Source organism: Fopius arisanus, unplaced genomic scaffold, assembly GCF_000806365.1.
Source record: "Fopius arisanus strain USDA-PBARC FA_bdor unplaced genomic scaffold, ASM80636v1 scaffold00014, whole genome shotgun sequence".
Taxonomy (NCBI): Eukaryota; Metazoa; Arthropoda; class Insecta; order Hymenoptera; family Braconidae; genus Fopius; species Fopius arisanus.
In genome coordinates, this window is record NW_011887753.1 from 1574671 (window position 1) to 1595281 (window position 20611).

The 20611-nt window shown below is 37.5% G+C and overlaps 1 protein-coding gene across 3 annotated transcripts in view; it reads left to right on the plus strand.

The window, feature by feature from the left end:
* Imp (IGF-II mRNA-binding protein) overlaps positions 1–15111 on the plus strand; it is a 37845-nt gene extending 22734 nt beyond the window's left edge. For 2 of the 3 annotated variants that reach the window (XM_011299556.1, XM_011299557.1), the window contains 4 exons: positions 12192–12368; positions 12459–13455; positions 13726–13977; positions 14058–15111. In XM_011299556.1, the coding sequence (XP_011297858.1) occupies positions 12192–12368; positions 12459–13455; positions 13726–13977; positions 14058–14348 (1717 nt within the window). In that variant the 3' untranslated portion in view covers positions 14349–15111. The remainder of the gene's footprint in view (positions 1–12191; positions 12369–12458; positions 13456–13725; positions 13978–14057) is intronic. The other variant, XM_011299558.1, reaches the window with a different exon arrangement.
* The last annotated feature ends 5500 nt before the right edge of the window (positions 15112–20611 follow it).

A 20611-nucleotide genomic window follows, 5' to 3' on the forward strand; every position in this document is an offset into this window, starting at 1 on the left:
ATTGTGGGATATTGCTATTTTAACTCCGACCTCAGAGTAAAAAAATTTAAAGCTAAAAATCCAATATTTAAATTTATCTCCATGTGAAACCGACAATTTCCATTGACTTGGACGATTGAGACTGTAGCAGTTTCTAATGGAAAATCTCCAACTCAGGTAATATGCACACACCTAGCTGATTGTCCCTGAAGAGGAGAAGCCCTTCGTAGTAGAACCAGTAGTAGAACCTATGCCAATCTCTTTAGTGTTCAACTCCTACCCCGTCCCTTCCTCTCTTTTTGTTATGAGCAAACATAGAGTTGTGTTGAGCGATTTCCAAGAAGTGCCCTATCGGGCTCTTGGGCTCTTGGACTCTTGGGTTCTTGGGTTCTTGGGTTCTTGGGTTCTTGGGTTCTTGGGCTCTCGATCCACCTCCACTGGCTTCAGCATCTATCAGCCCGACAAAACCTCACTCACATGGCCCTGTACCCGACACACAAAAACAGTCTGTCTTTATGTGGCTACAAACGGCCATGAGAATTGACTACCTGAGGTTATATGTGCCTCATCTTGTTTGTTTCGTCCCCGGAAGGCGATGAATTCCTTCTACCTCTATGCCGGTTAACTATCCTCATTGGTCAATTCCAAAGCTAGCTAATCCCATCGAGTATCGTCCTTCGATAATCAACGATCAAACTGTGGAGGTAGTCTTTCTGGAAAAAGGGATTCTGGTCTTAACGGTTCACGGCAGGTAAAATCCCGGAAATCGGCGTTTTCAGCTTCAAAGATCCGACCATTGTCATTTTTCGGACAAAGGAGATTTAGCGAGTTCAAGTATTTCCTCATTTCGTTAAATCGTTGAGTGAAAACTGGAGAAAAATTTCATGAAACATAAAGGCTTTTGCGATTCTCCATCGACTTGCATGCGTAAAAATGGCGCCTTCGAGCAAACCTCCATTTTTGAAAATCATGTCGGATTTGATTTGCATACCCAACTCTCCCATATTCCAATTCAAATCCCATAATTTCTCTTCTTCGAGTGGTTTAACCGTAACTTCATCCGACAGATATTCTCAATTGTGTGTCCATTTATTTCGAGTGTAATTTTTTTGAAATATTTTTCACCGTCTAGAGTATAGCCGTCTTCTATGTCAAGATTAAAGAGATTGACGCAAATACAAAAGGAATTTTCATGTCTCAGCTTTCACTGACTTTTCAGTAGAGACACTATTCTCCTCTTCCACATTCAACACGTGGCTCTTCGCCTCACTTTATCCTCGCCATTTTTTCCAACATTTGAATCCATTGTGCTCATTAAAACTAGTAATTGCTATTTTCATAGCGATTTACGTGGCTTGAAAAAAAAACGCGGTTTTTCCATCCCACATTGTTTCTCTTTTTGTTGTGACATGTTGGCACTGGTATATTTTTGTGAATTACCAGTGAGATAAATGAATAATGCACCTAGCGTTGTGTCGTTGGCCTTCTTGGATGTGTCTCTGACATTGGAGACATTCTCGGAAAAACTCTTGTTAAAAGTTCAAGAGGAGAATTTCAGCTGCGCGTGACAGTTTCCATTGGAGACCGTACGGCTCGCAGAGGTTCCTTATGGCCTCATATATTGTTATAAATAATGAGCTCTGGGCCGGTAGAAATACTTTGCGTTAACTTTTCAATTTTTAATGGTAAAATTAAAAGACATCCCAAAGATGCCACTCAATGGTACAGAAAAAACACTGAAACCCCCTGGAGCCCCTTTGACGAGCCAAAGGAACTCGCCGAGTCTTCACCCTTCCTCATCTTCTCTTTCATTCTTTTTCGGGAGTCTTTACCCCCGGATGAACACATTCAAGGTGACTCTGGGCCAATTACACGCCCCTCGATTGCTCAAGTATGTAGGAGCCATTCTTTCATCCGTTTCTTTGACTTTTTTCACTTTTTACTTACACTCCCTTAAACTGCACTGGCACTTCTGTTATGGCAATTGAACAGAGTATTGTCAAGACCAATTCATCATGATATTTTGTTGGTTAGTGAATGAACATTATTAGAAATGGCTAAATCATTGATTTTGGAAGGATATGAATAGAGTATGAAAAATAATAAGGAATTCTGTAATGCTTACAAGGGAAAGACGCAACGAGTTCCTCTGAGTATTGATTAGTTAGTACAGTAGCTGTGTGCGGGCAAAGGAAGGGTAGAGGTGCAGAGCGTGGGGAATGAGCTTTTGAGGAGGAGAACATGTAGGGAAAGGAAGGTGGCACGAGGATCCAAGTCACCAAGTGAACTCACAAAGTCTCCCCTCGTACAAAGTACTCTCATTTAACCACCAATTACTCACTCATCACAGTGACTCAACAAATCCATGATTTTTCCAAAGACTGATGTATCAACTGCTAAATGAGTCTTGCCTGCTTGCGTTGCAATTAGTTTGAACTCAATAGTATAATATCTACCGAAAGATATCGAGAGAGAAAAAGAGAATGGAGAAAAATAGCGGGTGTGGCCTCGACTTTATGACGCACTGATGTCTCGATGATGATCCCACGAGGAGAGCAAACTAGATGTAGAGAAAACAAGAGCGAGAAAGAGTTGAAGTGGAGATGTGGACCCGAGTTCCACGAAAAGCATTGAGAGAATGGTGAACGGACTCCGAAGGCAAGGGCAAAGAGGGGAGGAGGAAAGAGTGAAACGGTCAAATTATTTATGGCGATGCGAAATTAAGAGTCTCGTTTTGGTTTGAGTAGGGCCCCACGTACCATCAGACCGCCCTCGCGACCCAATGATTTTGAATCCTTGGCTCTTTACGGTAGTCCCTCATGCCAAAAACCAAAACATATATGAGAAATTCTGTGGGAAACGGCGAGTTGTTTGCGGGATCCTTTAGCTTATCAAGAAATCTCCAAAGAAGCGTTTTTTTTTTGCTTTTATTTTACGGCGAATTTGCGGTCAATTAATAGTCGTGCGATTTATTGCCAAGGGCAATAATGGGCAATTGATCTCCACAAGTTTTATTTCGATAGACTTTTTTTCCAAGTTTTTTTGAAAATTCATAATGTTCTTTGAATGAAATTATATGCGCCAAACTCAGTGAAATAATGAAAAATAAGTGAAGGAAGGCGTGTGCGTTTGGCCGTGAAAGCGCGAAAGCGTAATGACTTAACTTGAAAGTTTGGCAGTCTCGCCGAATCGATCGTCCGGGGAGGGTGGGTTCTCATATATATATTATATATATATAAAACGTGAAAGCTGGAGAATCGACTATAACGCCTCAGTAAAAATGTTGGTATAACGAAAACATTAGTCCATCAATTTTCATTCATCATCCCCCATCACTCACCACTTGACATATCTCCCAAAAATTAAATCCCTCTCTTCTTCTCTGTTGTAGGTAAGCAATGACTACGGAACTCAAAGGGGGGTGAGGCCTGAGGTGATTTGATTGAATTATCCAGTGGTGAGTGGAGGAGAGTGGAGGAAAATTAAAAATAAAAATAATGTATATGGCGGCTTGAAAATTTGACGATCAGGCAGACAATTAAATCGACCGTGAATTGTTAACCAAACACAGGGGGGATAATAAAATATAAAAATAAAGGTGGCTGCCAGTCAAGGTCACTCGCTTCCCACCTGCTCAGGTTCGTTCAATAAATTCGGAGAATTGAATTTTTTTTCTCCTCCCTTTTATACTCACTACTAATAATCCACTCGAATTTTATACTGCCCAATGATTGTCAATGGGAAAATGTACTTTTCCTATCCGTTTCGGGTTTAATAAATTGGCAATAAAGTGTAATTGTAGTGAATAAAAGAGGACTCTGCTAACAGCATCCAAAGTGTTCCACATAGACCCCATGAGGGAGAGTGAAAGTGAAAATCTTCACCATCAAAGTATTTTCTCGAGAGAAAGTTCTATTCCCTTCTCCCTCCATCTACCCCTTATCGGAGAGAACATGTCCAGAAAAGCTCGAGCAATCTCGGAATTCCTTGAGTCACTTTGAATTGACAAATATTTTTTCAAATTAATTTAATAAAATGGAACGGAGCATTTTAGCATTGGAGATTTAAATATGCTTGTTGCACCGTAAATGTACCATTGAAAGTTGAAAAGTTTGACTAAAGGTGAAAGCAAATAAGGAGATAAAAGAGAAGGGTTAAAGGAAAAAGTAACTAGTGTGGGGTCTTTGACTTGTATGGCCGGGGGATGAAAAGCAGAGAGGATGTACGAGGCGGAGTATGAATAGGCTGTAGACTATAGAGTATAGTTGGAGTATAGAGAGGGAGAGTGTTAAGCGCCGAAGCTCTATGATATGCGTGTGCTTTGTGCTTTGTGCTTTTGTACTTTGTGCTTCTGGTGGCAAGCGCCATGCGCCATTCGCCATTCGCCATGCGCCATGCGCCATGCGCCATGCGCCATGCGCCTCCCGCCCTTTAGCCCTTCAGCCCTTCAGCCCTTCAGCCCACCTTCATCCCCGGGTCAAGGTTAGACTCCTTATACTACTCCACCAACTCCATTTAATGCATTCACTAATAAAACCATATTTTCCGCAAGTCCTAACATATTCATCAATCTCTCAGTTATTTCACGTTTTCCATTATAATAACACTGATTGCGTCAACTTTTCTTCCTTTATTTTTATCATCAGAGTGACCAACGACAAATATCGATTCACTGGTATAATATCCACTTCCGGGAATAATGCCATTACAGTTCACCCCATAATGGATCTTCACCTACCGGATGTGATACAAAATGAGATTAAATCCAAAATTTGAGCATGTGAATATTTTTCTTTCTACCATTGACCCGTTTCTCCCAATGCACAATATTGTTATGGCTGTAGAATTAATATCGGAACACCCAAGGTGCGATAATTTGATCCACAGGGACGGAATAAAAATACAAACAGCAATCTACGGTGTCGCATCTACCCCCCCTCCCCCCTTGTACATACCAATATATTGAGTGATAACACTTTCATGCACGCGAGGCAAAAATCATAATAATAATAATAATAATGATATCTCAACACTAAAAAATTCTCCCTAAACGAGAAGAAAAAAATATTGCAAATCAAAATTTCACTTGCTGAAGCTATATCAATACCGACACCGTGATACATCAGTCACCCCACAATATTGCTGCAAACTCAATTAACAGTGCCTCGAGATGTCTTTTAAATCTGATTATCTCCCCTGCCAACCTGTCGCATTAATTAACCATCGGGCTTGATTACTCAATTTTTCGTATCGTCAATTGACCAAGTGAAGATGCTTCTTTGAGTTGTCAGATGGAAATGAATATCGAGGGCAGAAATAGATTGGGCGATAACAATTGCGATAGTTGTTGCGTTCACATTGTAATCTTAACTGAGATTCAGCAACCCTCAAAATATAAGGAAATAAATCCAATGGCCAATGGCAATAAATTAATAGCCCACGCAAATTGACACTGTCTGACACACTCTGAGAAAAAGGTCCCAATCTACTTAAGATTAACCATCGGGTGTGTATGTAGCGGCATTTATTTTTCCCCTTGCAAAAAAAATAACTCATATTGCCTCATAAATTTAACCAGCGGTGTTTCTGCATTCTCGATAAAACACATTTAAAGACAAATTAATATTCCACCTCTATTTTCACTCTCTCACACGGCAAAGTGAGGGGAATGTGAGGGGAATGCGTATAGGTATATATAGATGCAGAGACTTACGAATTTGCATGCACATGCATAATTCGTGAAATTTTCGAGTGGGGTAAGAATGAGAAAGGGATCGAGGGGATGCATTCGTGTCTTTTTTCTCGTTTCCCTTTCACAAATTCAATGTTAGATGTATGAGATGCATTTTCGCTGTCTCTGTCCTCCCTTTAGTCGCGTTTGTTTATATGCTCTGATGTTTATGATGGTTTATGAGGATGGGTAATAATTTTTCCTCGTAGAGAAATGCATGAAGCGAAGATAGTCCCTGGGAGGGTGAACTCTACCCCGTTTATTGCCTTAAATTGCTAATTGGCCTTGGTATACAGCTACAGTCGCCTATTCTCTGTCTCTCCTTCATTCGCTCTCTGGATTTATTCATCGTGGAAGATGAGGGAGAGGATTCAGGGATACAAACACCCAAGTGCAGCTCACAAGGGTTGAGAATAAACAAAATGGGGGAGGGGGAAGCTTTCAAGGGCAAATGCATTCTCATTGTTTTGACGCAAAGGGACGCGGACTTCCGCAATCTTCCTTTTTTTTTTTTCTCTTTCCTCTTGGCAATTTCGAGAGCTCGAGGAGGGAAGAGTTTACAGGGTGACGCCACTTTAGACGGGATTAGCTACGCGTGAATAGTATGCTTGCACAGCTGTCGATATACTGATAGTACTTGAGTATTTTTACCAACAGTTAAATTCTTTGTATAGAGTCTTTTTACATTTTTATTAAAAAAAATTTTTTTCTCATTTATAGATTTAAAAAAATTCTTTTCTGCCCCAATTGTATCACCAATTTTTTTGTGTGAATACATTTTGCAAATGATAAACCCGTTGGATGTTCTTTATTTCAATCTGCCTATATATTAAAAATCATATCTCTATTCATCTTACAAACATTAGACATTTTAATTTATCATGAATTTTCTTTCACTGTTATTATCATAATCCGCGTTTACTTTTTTTTCCAAGGAAAATTATCTGGACATTGGATTTATCAATGAGTACAAAAAAAAAGTAATGTAAAAAAAAAGCAGTGAGCTTGGTCATGAAAAATTGTGTGGAGTTTGAATTGACGAATAGAAGGGGCCGGGGGGAGGCAGTGAGGGCACAATGAGAGCACTTCCTGCCTCGAATGGCGCCGGTTTTCTATCTTCCACCTCACTCGATATTTTTCAGAGCCTACCTCATCCTTCGATTCGGGTTCCCTCAGAATGTGTGTATTCCTCTCTTCTCTCTCTCTCTCTCTCTCTGCCAAAAAAAAAAATTCGAGGGCAGAAATACTGCAAGCGAAACGAAACTTCCTCCATCATACGTACCGAGGGAATGTATGATAGCATTGTGATGCACTTGCGCATCCCCGGTCTATAATTCATGGGCTAGTCGGATGGGGAGAAATTCATGATACTGAGGGAAAAAAGGAGAGCGGGTTAATAAATGAGATTGAAGAGAAAGAAAAGTCATGCAAATAGCTTATTGTGTGCAAGTGGAGAAGGATAAGTTATTAAATGACGTAGATAGGACGCGATGGTGCAGCAATGATGATCGGTGGTCGGTGGTCGGTGGTCGGTGGTCGGTGGTCGGTGGTCGGTGATCGGTGGTCGGTGGTCGGCGGTTGGGTGGTGGGTGGTGGGCGGTGGGCGGTTGGCGGTTGGCGGTCGACAGTCGGCGGCGTGTGCATGTGGTTCAACTGGTGAGTTGTGTCTTTTGCATCGCCAGTTCACCGCGGTACCTTATCCGCCTCACTGTGCGCTCCACACCACCCCCATTTAACCTTCATTTCACTTATCACCAGTGGGCATTATTACATTAACTACCAATACTATAACAATATTACTCTAAAAATTATTCACCTTTTATACTCGGCGCATCAAGTTCTATTTTTCAATTAATAGAAGAATGTGTGTTGAAGGTATCTGGATTAAACAATCGATGGAAGGAAAAACTATTCACTGTGACCATTGGTGTCTTCCTCATTGCCTGAATAGTTATGTTGCTAGTTAGTTTTAGGCGGTTGCTTCTCGCCACATTTTCTAAAGAATTTCACAGTAATGACTAATAGATTATTTCCTTTGCTTTTTTCATAAGTGAATCATAGTGATTAGTGATTAGTGATAGGAGTTTTGGAGATACGATATTCATACTTGAAGGCGACACTGGAGCTGGTAAGAGTGAAATTATCCCTTGGAAAAGTCCATTTTTTCCCTCCTGATCCACACTTTTTTGATGGCCGAGTAGTTAGTGCTGAGATGAATTCAGGAATTATAACAGGAATGAGTAATCCAGTGCAATAAGACATGTTTGGCTTAATTTCACATTCGAGAGGTCACCGACCAACTTTTATGACATTTGTGTTTACTCATTATAGAGTAAATAAATTCTAATCCGAAGAGGTTGACGCTCAGTTATAATCATTTCACTTATTTTTCTCAATCTTAAATGAAAAATAACTGAAATAAGGTGGAGTGAAGAACTTTTCACGAGAGTTTCCATGAAATAGAAGATTTTATTTTCAATAGCTTCTCGACATTGTTGAGTCATGGCTCCGGCTATAGGGCGTCAGCGATATAATACTTTTTTATGTGTCGCATGAGAGGTAAAGACTGAGGCGAGAAAAATTATCTTCTCCCTACTCCTCTCCCGTTACCACAAATAACTGTGGCGCGGGTTCGAGCCCCACATATTTCATATATTTTTTCTCACAATGATTTTTCCATTTCATCATTGATTGTCAAATGTCAAATTAAACTCGAAGTCATGTCCCTCGAGTCTCTGTCACTTCGATGCCCCCTCTCATTTATGAAAAATTAAATGAAAATTAATGCAAGTTTTATTGCATGAAAAGAAAGGTAAAGAGAAAATTAGAATGATGAATGATGATGTTTTTCATCACCTTCTCTGGCTGTTTGCCGTAATAATTTGCCTTGCTCACTCGTAAAAGACTGACCTCGTCCATCAGAGACGTACTTCTCCGAAGTACGTCGGCCAATACGACGGTCAATGAAACAGCAACCCCCTCCCTTTTTTACTTTCATTGTAATTTTTATTCCCATCCGTCACTCGTGCCAGAGCCATACTAACTAAATACCCGAGCACGCAAATTCTTTGGCCATTTCATGGTGCTGCAATATATGGGATAAAATGTGATTGATATTTTGTGATGAATTTTTCAAAAATAATGAAAAAAAAAAAGTGCAATATTGTCCAATTGAACATTCCGATTGAAATGAACTGTGTTGAAAATAAAAAATGAGCACTCCACACGATATGGAATAATTATGGAATAATTATGAAGAAAGTTTGATTGGCGGCATGAGGAATCCTTTAACTGGCTCTCAATGCCGTCATATAATATTGGCGTCCATCTCGGGTTAAGGGGCCAGATGACATTATTGCATAAATATACGAGAAAAAAGTATTTCACGGAAAAGTCAGCACATGAACTTACGATGAATAAAAACCATTACCACCAGGAGCATTCTGAGGCTTTACTTAATCACCGGGCTGACTCAAAACATCAGCAGACAACGCATTTGAGTTCGGATTGCGTTATATGATACATCACCAACGTATGTATTTTTCCTCGGAGTGAATGAACGTGGGGAATCACACGTGCGTCATCTCGCTGCCAATACTATACCGCCGACTCCCCACTATTTTAATCATTTTAATCGACACAATTCCGCGGAATGTTGAGGTTAATTAGGGAATGGGGGTGTTTATTAATTCCATCCAAAATGTTGGGTTTTGCACAGTAATACAGTGGACCCGCATGTTAATATTTGATAAGTTGTTGATAAAATGAATAGGTGTACGAACCGCGGAAACCAATGCTTCTCAATGTCTTCCTACACCTATACCTACACCTATACCTACACCTATACCGTAACACAGTAATTATCAGCCATTACTTTTGTCAATTTATCAAAATTTTCTCATCGCATGTGATGTAAACACATTTGAATTAACACATCTATTTGTTTACATTATTTTTCTATCTATATACATTGTCAAAAGAACCTAGCAACAACCTAGCATTCCTCATATTTAATGAGGTAGAAACTCTTGTAGAGCCGATAAGTGATAACACTGTCGGGACTTTCATATCGCTCTGGAAAATGAAAAAAGTAACGATGGGAAACGTGGTGGCTCTGGCGTATCACCCGCGGGAATTATGATAAGAGACTCTGCCTAAGGAAAAATACAGCTTGTGCCAACGTCCACTCAACACCCAACACTCAACACACCGCAAAACGCTAATCATGATGCTTGATAATTGCAGCTTGTACGGCACGTGTGCTATTTAAAAAAACTTTCTTCTATATAAATTTTTTATTCCAAATAAACCTTACATGCAACGTAATAATAATTTAAGAAAAAAGGAAAGTTTAAATTGATTATTCAATTAGTAGCTCAATTTGTCTAAGAAGATGCCTTAATTATGAAAGGAAGTTGTCGTTTTAATATGTCATCGTGGGCAAGATAAAAATTAAAGTGGAAGATGACGGTGGATAGGAGAGGTATTGGTGAATGTGCACAGAGACGTTTACGAAAGGGTGAAAGAGCATATTGGGAAGACACCAGGATGCTTTTGGGGTTGAGTGTGCATAAACACACTGATCGTCGGGTGTAGAATGTAGGTACCTTTATTGGCGCGCTTTAACACCGCTCGGATTTCTCTTTTGAGTAGAAATGCACGGCTCGGTGGATTACTCGTTTCCCTACACAACCCAACAACCACCGACCCAACCACTTTCCCTTTTCAAAATCGATTTTAGACGTCGGAGAAGGTTGTAGGAGTTTCGAGGGAGGGCCAACTTGACGACGCCACCACCAAACCAACTTCCGCTTCGTATGTGCATACCATACCATCTAAACATTGGCTCATTTTTCGTTAGCTAGAAACTCAACATTTTTTTCCATTCCATTTGATTTTATTATTTTGTCCTATTTCATTGGAGGAGGTGGTGTGGCCCTCTCACCACCCAAAATTTCCAAAAGCTTCGAGGGAGGGAAACAAAGGCTCTCTATCTCTTTATACCCTTTTGCCGGTCCCTCTCGACGCCTTCCGCCCGCTTCCTCTATCCCACCCCCCAAATTTTAGCCACAAAAAATATTCGATAACAAAATGATGAAAAACCAACGTCAAGTGCACGTTCAATGCAATAGCCAATTCTGTGACCATAGTTACCGAGTAAGAGAGAGAGAGAGAGAGAGAGAGAGAGAGAGAGAGAGAAAATTTGCCGAAAATCCTCGCCTTAAGAATGCGTCATTAATGCTGGCTTCCATTTAAAGGGCATTAGCTTTTAAAAAATCGATATCAACGAGAGTGAAAGTGAACCCCCTTTCCCTCTCAGTTTTGTGACGCAGCCGAAGCGCCTCCTGCCCTTCTTATTCCCCCAACTATTTTTTTTTTATTTGTCTCTTTTCTGCCCTCTTCCCCCAAAATATGGCCAAGAGAGCGAGGGTGAGAGGGCCTTTTACATAGCACACATCCACACATATACCTAGACCAACACCAACACTCTTGGCACAAGGAGGACACGAGCAAATAAAACAGATGTAAAGAATAAATGGAGAAGGGAGGGAAAATGAAATTTCCGGGTAGGGGATTTGATCCCTCATAAAGAGGCACATGTCTTCATTACAGATCTATATACTATTAATTCAAATATACTGAAGTTCGAAATCCATTGGGATTCGTCAATGGATCGTTTCTTGAAATACTCTCTTGGGATATGGCCAATTAATATTAATTAATATTTTAAAGCAAAATGCGCCAAAAGTAAAATGGAGAAAATTTTCCATCCATTGCAGAAAATTGATGGATATTGTATCGTTGTCAACTCATTATTAAATGAATGAGTGCACTCGTTCGTTCAATTACTAAATGAATTTGAACGCTGGAGTCGATGAAAGTAAAGGTATCCGATTGTTATCTGTCCAAGGGTCTCTCATTCCCTTCATGGTTGACAATATTAATCAATATCTTCAATATCCAAGAGGGTACATCGATCAATGAGAAGTATGCAACAAGAGGAAAGATTAATATTTTATAATGAGGGTCAATAGAGTCAAGCTCATTTGCAACGAATATTAACGAAGCTCTTAATAGTATTAAAAGATGTGTGAATGAATGAGTAACTTAATGCTCCTTGTATCTATTGTTTTTTATGGTATTATGGGAGGAACTAAAGAGGCAATTTTCTTCTCTGCACTCGTCTTCACAGTGAGTACAGAGAGCTGGAGAGACAACATCTATTTATACATGGTATTATAACTTTTTTGTCTCACCGGACTGTGTCCACTTTAGATAGTGTGTAGGCCTCCAGCTTCATTAAAAGACTCGTCAATTTGACTTTCACAATGAGAAAGACGACGAATCATTCTTGAGTCATCAATTACTGCATAATTTTTTTGATCGATAATAAAAATCATATGGAAAAATGAAAAATAGAGATGGAAATTTCTAGAGAGAATTGAAGCGGAAAAAATATATTTTAAATTTATTTTTCCAGCAGCGGCTCCGGTGGAAAAGTACTCGTCAGCAACCTGCCGGTCCACGCAAAATTCGAAGACGTTGAGCTCCTGTTCACTACGTACGGACAGGTGCTAAATGTCGAAAAAGTAGCCTCAAGAGATCCAAACACCCAGACAGTACTTGTTAGCTATGAAACACAAGAGCTAGCACAGCAGTGAGTCCATTTGGATAGATAAAATGATGAAAACTGTAGTGTCATATAGAAATAGAAAAAGGTGACTATTCAACGAATTTGTTGTTGCAGGGTTGTGAATCAGTTGAATGGCTACGAGTACGACGGTATTCCATTAAAAGTGGAAATGTCGAGTGCTGAGAGTCGACGTAGGGCACGCAGTCAGCGTGCTGGAGTTGGTGCATTTTCTGGTATACCCGGTTCTGGTCGTCAAACTGATTTTCCACTTCGCATTCTCGTACAATCGGACATGGTTGGTGCTATTATTGGTCGTCAGGGATCAACCATACGTCAAATAACCCAAATGACACGTGCCAGAGTCGATGTACATCGCAAAGATAATGTTGGATCACTTGAGAAGGCTATAACTATCTATGGTAATCCAGAGAATTGTACCAATGCTTGTAAGAAGATACTGGAAGTCATGCAACAGGAAGCTAATAATACCAATAAAGGGGAGATCACATTGAAAATTCTTGCACATAATAATCTCATCGGTCGCATAATTGGCAAAGGTGGTAATACGATTAAGAGAATAATGATGGACACTGATTCAAAGATCACCGTCAGCAGTATAAACGACATCAATAGCTTCAATCTCGAACGCATTATCACTGTCAAGGGCACAATCGATAACATGAGCAAAGCAGAGTCTATGATCTCTAGCAAACTTCGTCAGAGTTATGAAAATGATCTTCAGGCAATGGCTCCACAAAGTATGATGTTCCCTGGTCTCCACCCAATGGCAATGATGTCAACAGCAGGTATGGGCTACAGTTCACGTGGACCAGGTCTCTATGGCTCAGGGCCAGCCCCCTATCCTTATCAAGGTAGTCTACCAACGCAACAAGGTGGTGTACCAGCAGCAGACACCCAAGAAACCACTTTTCTGTACATTCCCAATAACAGTGTAGGGGCAATAATTGGTACCAAGGGTTCACACATCAGGAATATCATAAGATTCTCCGGTGCTAGTGTTAAAATAGCCCCACTTGAGCAAGAGAAACCTGCCGATCAGCAGACTGAGAGAAAAGTCACCATTATTGGATCGCCAGAGTCTCAGTGGAAGGTAATATTCTTAGTTCACGTCAGAGGACATTGCGGTAGATAACATATTGTTCATATTCCTGCCGATTTGGGGTGGTGTGACGTATGCAGGCATCACCTTGATACGTGCAGGCACATTAAATAATAGAGATTCCGTGGTGGATTCAATAGATCAATTGAACTTCACCCCCGTTACTCTTCAACAATTTTTTACCTTACCTTATTAATAATAATTAATTTAAATATAAATTTAACGTTTTAATGTATAATTTCATTGAAAATTGGTACTTAGGCGCAGTACCTGATATTCGAGAAGATGAGAGAAGAGGGCTTTGTGGCAGGCACCGAAGACGTTAGACTGACGGTTGAGATTCTTGTACCGAGTGCTCAAGTTGGTCGCATTATTGGTAAAGGGGGTCAGAATGTGAGAGAACTCCAGCGTGTTACCGGGAGTGTTATCAAGCTCTCCGAGCAACAGTCAACACCCCCAACAGCTGATGAGGAAACTACCGTTCATATTATAGGACCCTTCTTCTCTGTTCAGGTAAATTACCTCTATTCAGGAAAAACTAAAGATAAAAAGAATCAATTCAATTAATTTCTTTACTTGTTGATGGAATTTAGTCGGCGCAGCGAAGAATTCGAGCGATGGTGCTGCAATCAGGTGCCCCCGGTAGTACCACCGGTATTCCTGGCTCACGCGCTGGACGCGGTGCAAGCCAAGAGGGTGGTCCACGCACACGGAGAGACGGTAGCACAGCATCCCAGCAGGGTGGCTCGGTGCCTCCCCAATCCCATCCGCCACAGCAGCAACAGCAACAGCAACAGCAACAGTCACAACAACAGCAACACTCCCCATCACAAACTCAACAGAGCTCATCGCCGCAGAGTCAATCTCAGCCGCCGCAGCAGTAACGTTCTTCATAACAACACAAAAATTAAGCCAACAACTAATTTAAATACAAACAAACTCAATTTACTATGATACGGTGAAGAAACAACAACTGACGCCAAGCAACGCCTCAACAGCAGCTTTTTTTTTATTTTTATCGTTCGATTTTTTTTTTCTTTTTCGTTTCGAACGCTCGCAGATGGTTGTTTCTTAGGTCAGGAACAGATTAAAAGTGGGAATTACCTTCTGTTGGCAATTGGCAAGTGTTTCCTACCATGAAAAACAAACCAGACAAATGGAAGACGAGTTTTTGTAAATTCTAGTGCCGCTCAATGATTGATTACAGCTTTGGGCTTGGGATACCATTATTCCTTCTGGCTTAACTAAATAAAATAAAAACTTTTCATCTCAAGCCCTCTGATCAACTTGATTTGAACAACAACTGATCATCATATTGAGAAAATAACCCGAATTATGACTCTGAACGTATAAAAATTCGGCAAGTGCATCACTAGAATTTCCAATATCTTTGAAATTTCTGAGGAAATTCACTGGTCAAGAATTCTTAACCGTCTCAACCCATTGTTTCATCTCTTCCTTTCCATTTTCAAGAATTAATCAATAAATTGTGAGTTTGTAGTTCAATCGGTGAAAGCTCACTGATTAATATAAATAAAAACAAACGCTATTCCATCAGATTCGAAGCGTTGATGATAAATGAGAAAAAAAGTATTTAAAAAAAAAATGAAAAAAAAAAAGAAGATAATGAAGAAACTACGGAAAACACACACAACCTTATTACCTCATTCATTACGATTAAAGATTAAAATATGAATAGAAAAAAAGGCAGAGTGGAAATGATCAATTGAATTGAAGAAAGAAAGAATTAATGATTGATAATGATGAAAAACCAAGTAATCTAGAAGTCTACCTAATATTAAAGTTATTAATAATATACAGAGAATTGAAGTTACGTAAAAAAAACATTTAACACAATTACGTTATAATCCTGTTAAATTGCTATTCATGATGCCGATATGATTATTATTACAATATTTTTGCTGATTAATAGATGAAGGGGATGTCTATAATTTTGCCAATAGTTTTGTTGGAAAATTACAGATCCTTGTTACATTTATTTTCAACTTGTTTTCATTCATTTAATTGTTTTCTCATTGTAGTGGTGAGAGAATAACAAATAGATACTGATGTGTGCAGTTTATTGGGTTATTGATAAAGTGCATTTAAACCGATTATGGCGACTTAAACAGATAGAACGTAATAACAGGTGAGGATTTGTCTTGAATTTTGAGATCGTGGTGTTGAGACCCTTGGTATCACAATTGCCAAAGAAACGATTATTTTTTTTTGTGTCAAGAGATGCAAGAAAAAATGGTTGACTCGATGATTGAGTCACGTGTCAAAGGGCTTTAACTTGGACCTCGGATTGAGGATGATTCAATGGACATTTTTCATGGACCAGGTTCATTATTATAGTATTTCAGGTGGGCTCTCTTTGATGAGATTTATCCAACTCGTGATTATCAATGGGCGTTGAATTAGTTTGGCCAGGGAATTATTAGTGGATTCAAGGAAATATTGTCTTCAGATAGTTCTCCTTGGTATCACTCCTGGCTATAAAAATTTTAATCCCTGGATTTTCATAATATATTCATTTCCAATCAAATCATTATGAACAAAATAAGAGGCTTATAAGTCAATGTTAAACGACAGATTGCGTTTTTTAAGAGTTAAATTACGGACCATTTGCTTTTCAAAAGGAATTTCAAATAAACAGAAAATTAAATTTCCAGGTGAAATTAACGCCTCATTATGAAATTAATAAATTCGTACAGGAAGAGAAAAAAATTAGTTTGGGGAGTATAAAGACCTTTTTAAATACACTAAACCACACCTTCAGGGATTTTTACTTTTACCAAGGATGTAAAGTGTGAGTGTGCGTGTGTTGACTGATAAAAATATTATTAAGTTTTTTTTTTTTCGAGTTAGTGGGACTATTATTGGGGCGTGAGGCGAAAACTGGAGAATTGTTTTTTGGGGATAAAGCGGTGAGAAGGGGGGTCGGGGGGTCCTGGGGGGGGGGCATAAATAATCGAAATACTTGTTGTAACAACGAGAGAGACAACCTGAGAGAATTAATCATCATTAAATTCTCTTGTCAATTGGTGAGATTTTTCAGAATAACTTTTTCTTATTGTGAAAGATCTAATATCGGACTGACAATTATCAACACACTTTGTCATCAATTAATCCCAATGGATTGTGATTATATTGGATAGGACAGAGTGTCCTCATACTGACTAAAAATCATTCAACATTTGTTGCTGTAACATAAGCAATTTCTTCACATTCGGTATAACATAATGCGTTTAGTACAAACAAAAATCGTTTTTAGAGAATGAACGTTTGCGGGTCAAGTTTTTTTCAAGTATATGTGTGTACGTAGTTTTTCGAGGGGAAGAAAAAAAATGTGTATACGAGCGGCTGAAGAGAACGAAGCGATTTTTCTTTTTGTTTATTATTTTTGCGATGAAATGGGAGAAATTAGAGCCGAGTGAAAATTTAGAGAAATGGGACATATGTGGGGTGGGTTGAAAGAGAAGAAAAGTAAAGAAATCATTGAAGATAGAGAAGAGAGAGAGAGAAAAAAAAGGAATAATAAAGAGTATAAGTTTATTTTTGATACATTGTTGGGATGGATAAGTAATTCTTTAAATGAGTTTTTTTATTCTCTTTTGTGTCCATTCTTTCATTATTCTTACTTTTTCAAATTTTCGTTTTTATTAGATGTTTTTAATAACTTAACGAATTTTAATGCTATTTAGGGATGAATAAGTGATTTTTTTTTGTGCACGAAGAAAAGAAATTTTTAATTAATTAATGTAAAGTAAAATGGGGAAGTAAATGGGAAATCGTGATGATGGTACAAAATTAAATTAAAAAACAAAGGGGGATAGATTATCGTGAGTGATAAATTTAACAGAATTGATGAGATAATTAAAGGTAAAAGAGGGCAAATTTTTCGACATGTTCAGTTTTTTGCACTGGACTATTGTCAGGAAGAAAGGAGATTTTTTTTTTAAGTCGATATAAATTGTATAATATATCTAATATATTTCGAGAAGATGAAATTTTTTAACTATAACGGTGGTGGTCCGGTCGCTGGAAGACCATTACACCATTTTATCAATAAAAGAAAAAAAAAATGAATAAATAACTAAATAAAGTGGGAAAAAATAAAAAATTAACGATGTTTAGGGATGATAATTAACGAGTGACTCTCGGGCTCGCAGTTTTATGTGACACGAGATTTTCTGGACGATTATTTCGCGTATGCGCCTTCCCGCTTCAACCACTTCTGGATTATTGAAGAACAAAAAATACTCAAGACATTTAAAAGTGCATTCTCAATAATCAAAATTATACATTTGCCATACATTTGCCAATGAATAAGTAAAACACTCCTTTTTCCAACATGATGATTATTAATGAATCATAATAAATTACAAAATTATTAATTAAAAACAAATCTTTCGATATGGATGTATAAAAATCACTCTTTTACATTTGTTATCACACGAGAAAGGTGGAAAAGTAATCAATGTTCACTCACGACCCAACCGAGCCCCAGTAATTAATAATAAAACCAACAATTATCGCTTTTATTATTTTCAACTTAATAATTAACGGAAATCGTCAGTAAGAAAAAAATTGATTGAAAGCCAAGATTGAAACGACACTCTTCGACTTCGTTGCTCGCAGTTCTCACAGTTCTGAAGCTCTAAACTATTATACAACGCAAAACGGAGGAAAAAAAGAAAAACAAGTTATAAAACACGAGATGGACCAAATAGCAGTCATCGTCATACGCAAACGAGAGGAAAAAAAAACATGGAAAATTGTCTATCCTCAAAATCGGAAACATCGGATATTATTAAAAAAAAAAAGGCGAAAATGTGGAAGACAATTAATTTCAATTGAATTTTATCTGTATTATGGTCCTTTTTCACAGTTCGCTCGACGTTAATCACTCGAGTAAAGGGGCTCATTCACCGAATACGATGATGCCAGGAGTGGTGAGAGACAGGGATAATAATTAAAAGATGAAAATTTAATTGATGGAAAAAATGAGAGAAAAATTACAGTCGTAATGCTTTCTGCTATGTCAGGCTCGCTCGCACACTCGGGGACGATGAAATGTACAAATCAATCACAAAGTAAGAGGAAGAAAATTTTTAAAATGAAAAAAAAAATTGCAGAGAAATTATTAATATAATAATGATAACTTAAAAAAGAAGAATGAATTTTTAAAGTTATAAATTATTTAAAAAATAAAATGAGAAAAAAAACGAAAAAAACGTGGTGAAGAAATTCGAGTGAAGAAATAAGCAAGTTCTTTTCAAAAATGAAATGAAAATTTAACCACGAAAAATGTACAAAATCAATTAATTGCTAAATCTTAAATGTTAGTATCTAAATATCTAAAAAAAAAAACAAAGTATTTGATCGCGCCGACATGGTAATTGTGTGTTACTCCAGAAGATGGGAATTCCAAATGATCCGATGTAAGGTGAACTTGAAAAAATGCTGATGATGAATAAGAAGATGAATGAAATAGCATTAAATCCTCTGCTTCACAACGAATTGAGTATGCAAGAAAATGGACAGTGCAGATCTAGTACCTATAACGTGTAACAATTGCACGATTCATGCCATGAATATATATGAAAAACCATGAAGACTAATAACTCAAGCGAGTAGTTGAGATGATGAGAACGTAACAAATCAGTGAGAAAAATCTGTTGAGGAAATAATAATATCAATGGTGAACGATTGCTGATGAAATATGAATACATTTTTCTCTCTATTCATCCGTTACGAGATCTTTTCATCACTTTCCCACAAATTTTCACCAACAGATTGACGACTCATTGAACTGAATAAATTCGACACACGCACACATCAAATAAGTAAAACGTACTAATAAATTAATAAAAACCTGCCGGCTTCACGTAATTTTAACCCTAATAAATAATTAATAGTATTATGAAAAAAAATTAATAAATGAATAAATAAACAAATAAACAAATAAATACATACATACATACATACATACATACATGCATACATACATATATACATATATACCTGATATATACAAGAATGGAGAAAAAGTCAATGACAAGAATTGTCAAGACAAGACGTAACGAAGAAAATAAAAAAAAAACAAAATTCTTATAATCGGACTGAGGAATGTAAACACAAGAGGAATCTTGACGAGATATTTTGGGCTTTAGTATTACTCATTACTCATTAATTCAAGGGATAATGAAACATGCTTAACGACAAGAGTACGATAGTAAAAAAAAATGGAAGCAAAATTCACACAAAATAGGATGAATAGTCTGAATAAAACAAATGGGCCTTATCGTAACCACTTGGGCATTGTTATTATTGAAAGAATGTAATTTTTTCAAGTCATAACATACTATATATACAGAATAATTATCACTTATCAATGAAAGAAAAAAAAATAATAGAAAATAACGAGTAGGGCGCAAATTCGATGTCGCGCGAGACACACATGAGTGAGAGATGTTTTTTACGTTTCATACGGTTGAATTACATTGTGAAGAAGCTTATTCATAAGTGATCAAGTTAAATGAGAATTAACAGATGAATGGAACATTGAGTATGTGGGATATTTGTGAGAATAATGGTGTGAGTATAATGAGAATAATAATAGGTAGGATAAATAGGAACTTTGAATCGTATGATATTATCTATTATTATCCTAATTATTGCCAACAATGGGCATTAACTGAAGATAAATCTCTGGGATTTGTCGTCAATCGGCTAGAATGAAAAAATTAGAATGATAAATAATAATCATAATAATAATAATAATAATAATATTATTATTAATAATAATAAACATAAAATAACGATAATAATAATAATAATAATAATAATAATAATAATAATAATAATAATAATAATAATAATAAGAGTAATAATATAAATAATAATAACACAACATAATGACAAACCCCCTCCAACAGTGTAAATATATTTTTACTTACTATTGATTAGCTGAATAGATTTATGGTGAATCATAATCAAGATAATCACACTTCAGATGCATCAGATGCACGTGTGAACACACCATTATCATTTTTATCTCGATGTTCTTTTCAAGTTTTAATGATTGAGGGAGGATTAATTGTAGTAAATACTGAAACCCAAAAAATTTCGTGATGTGGAA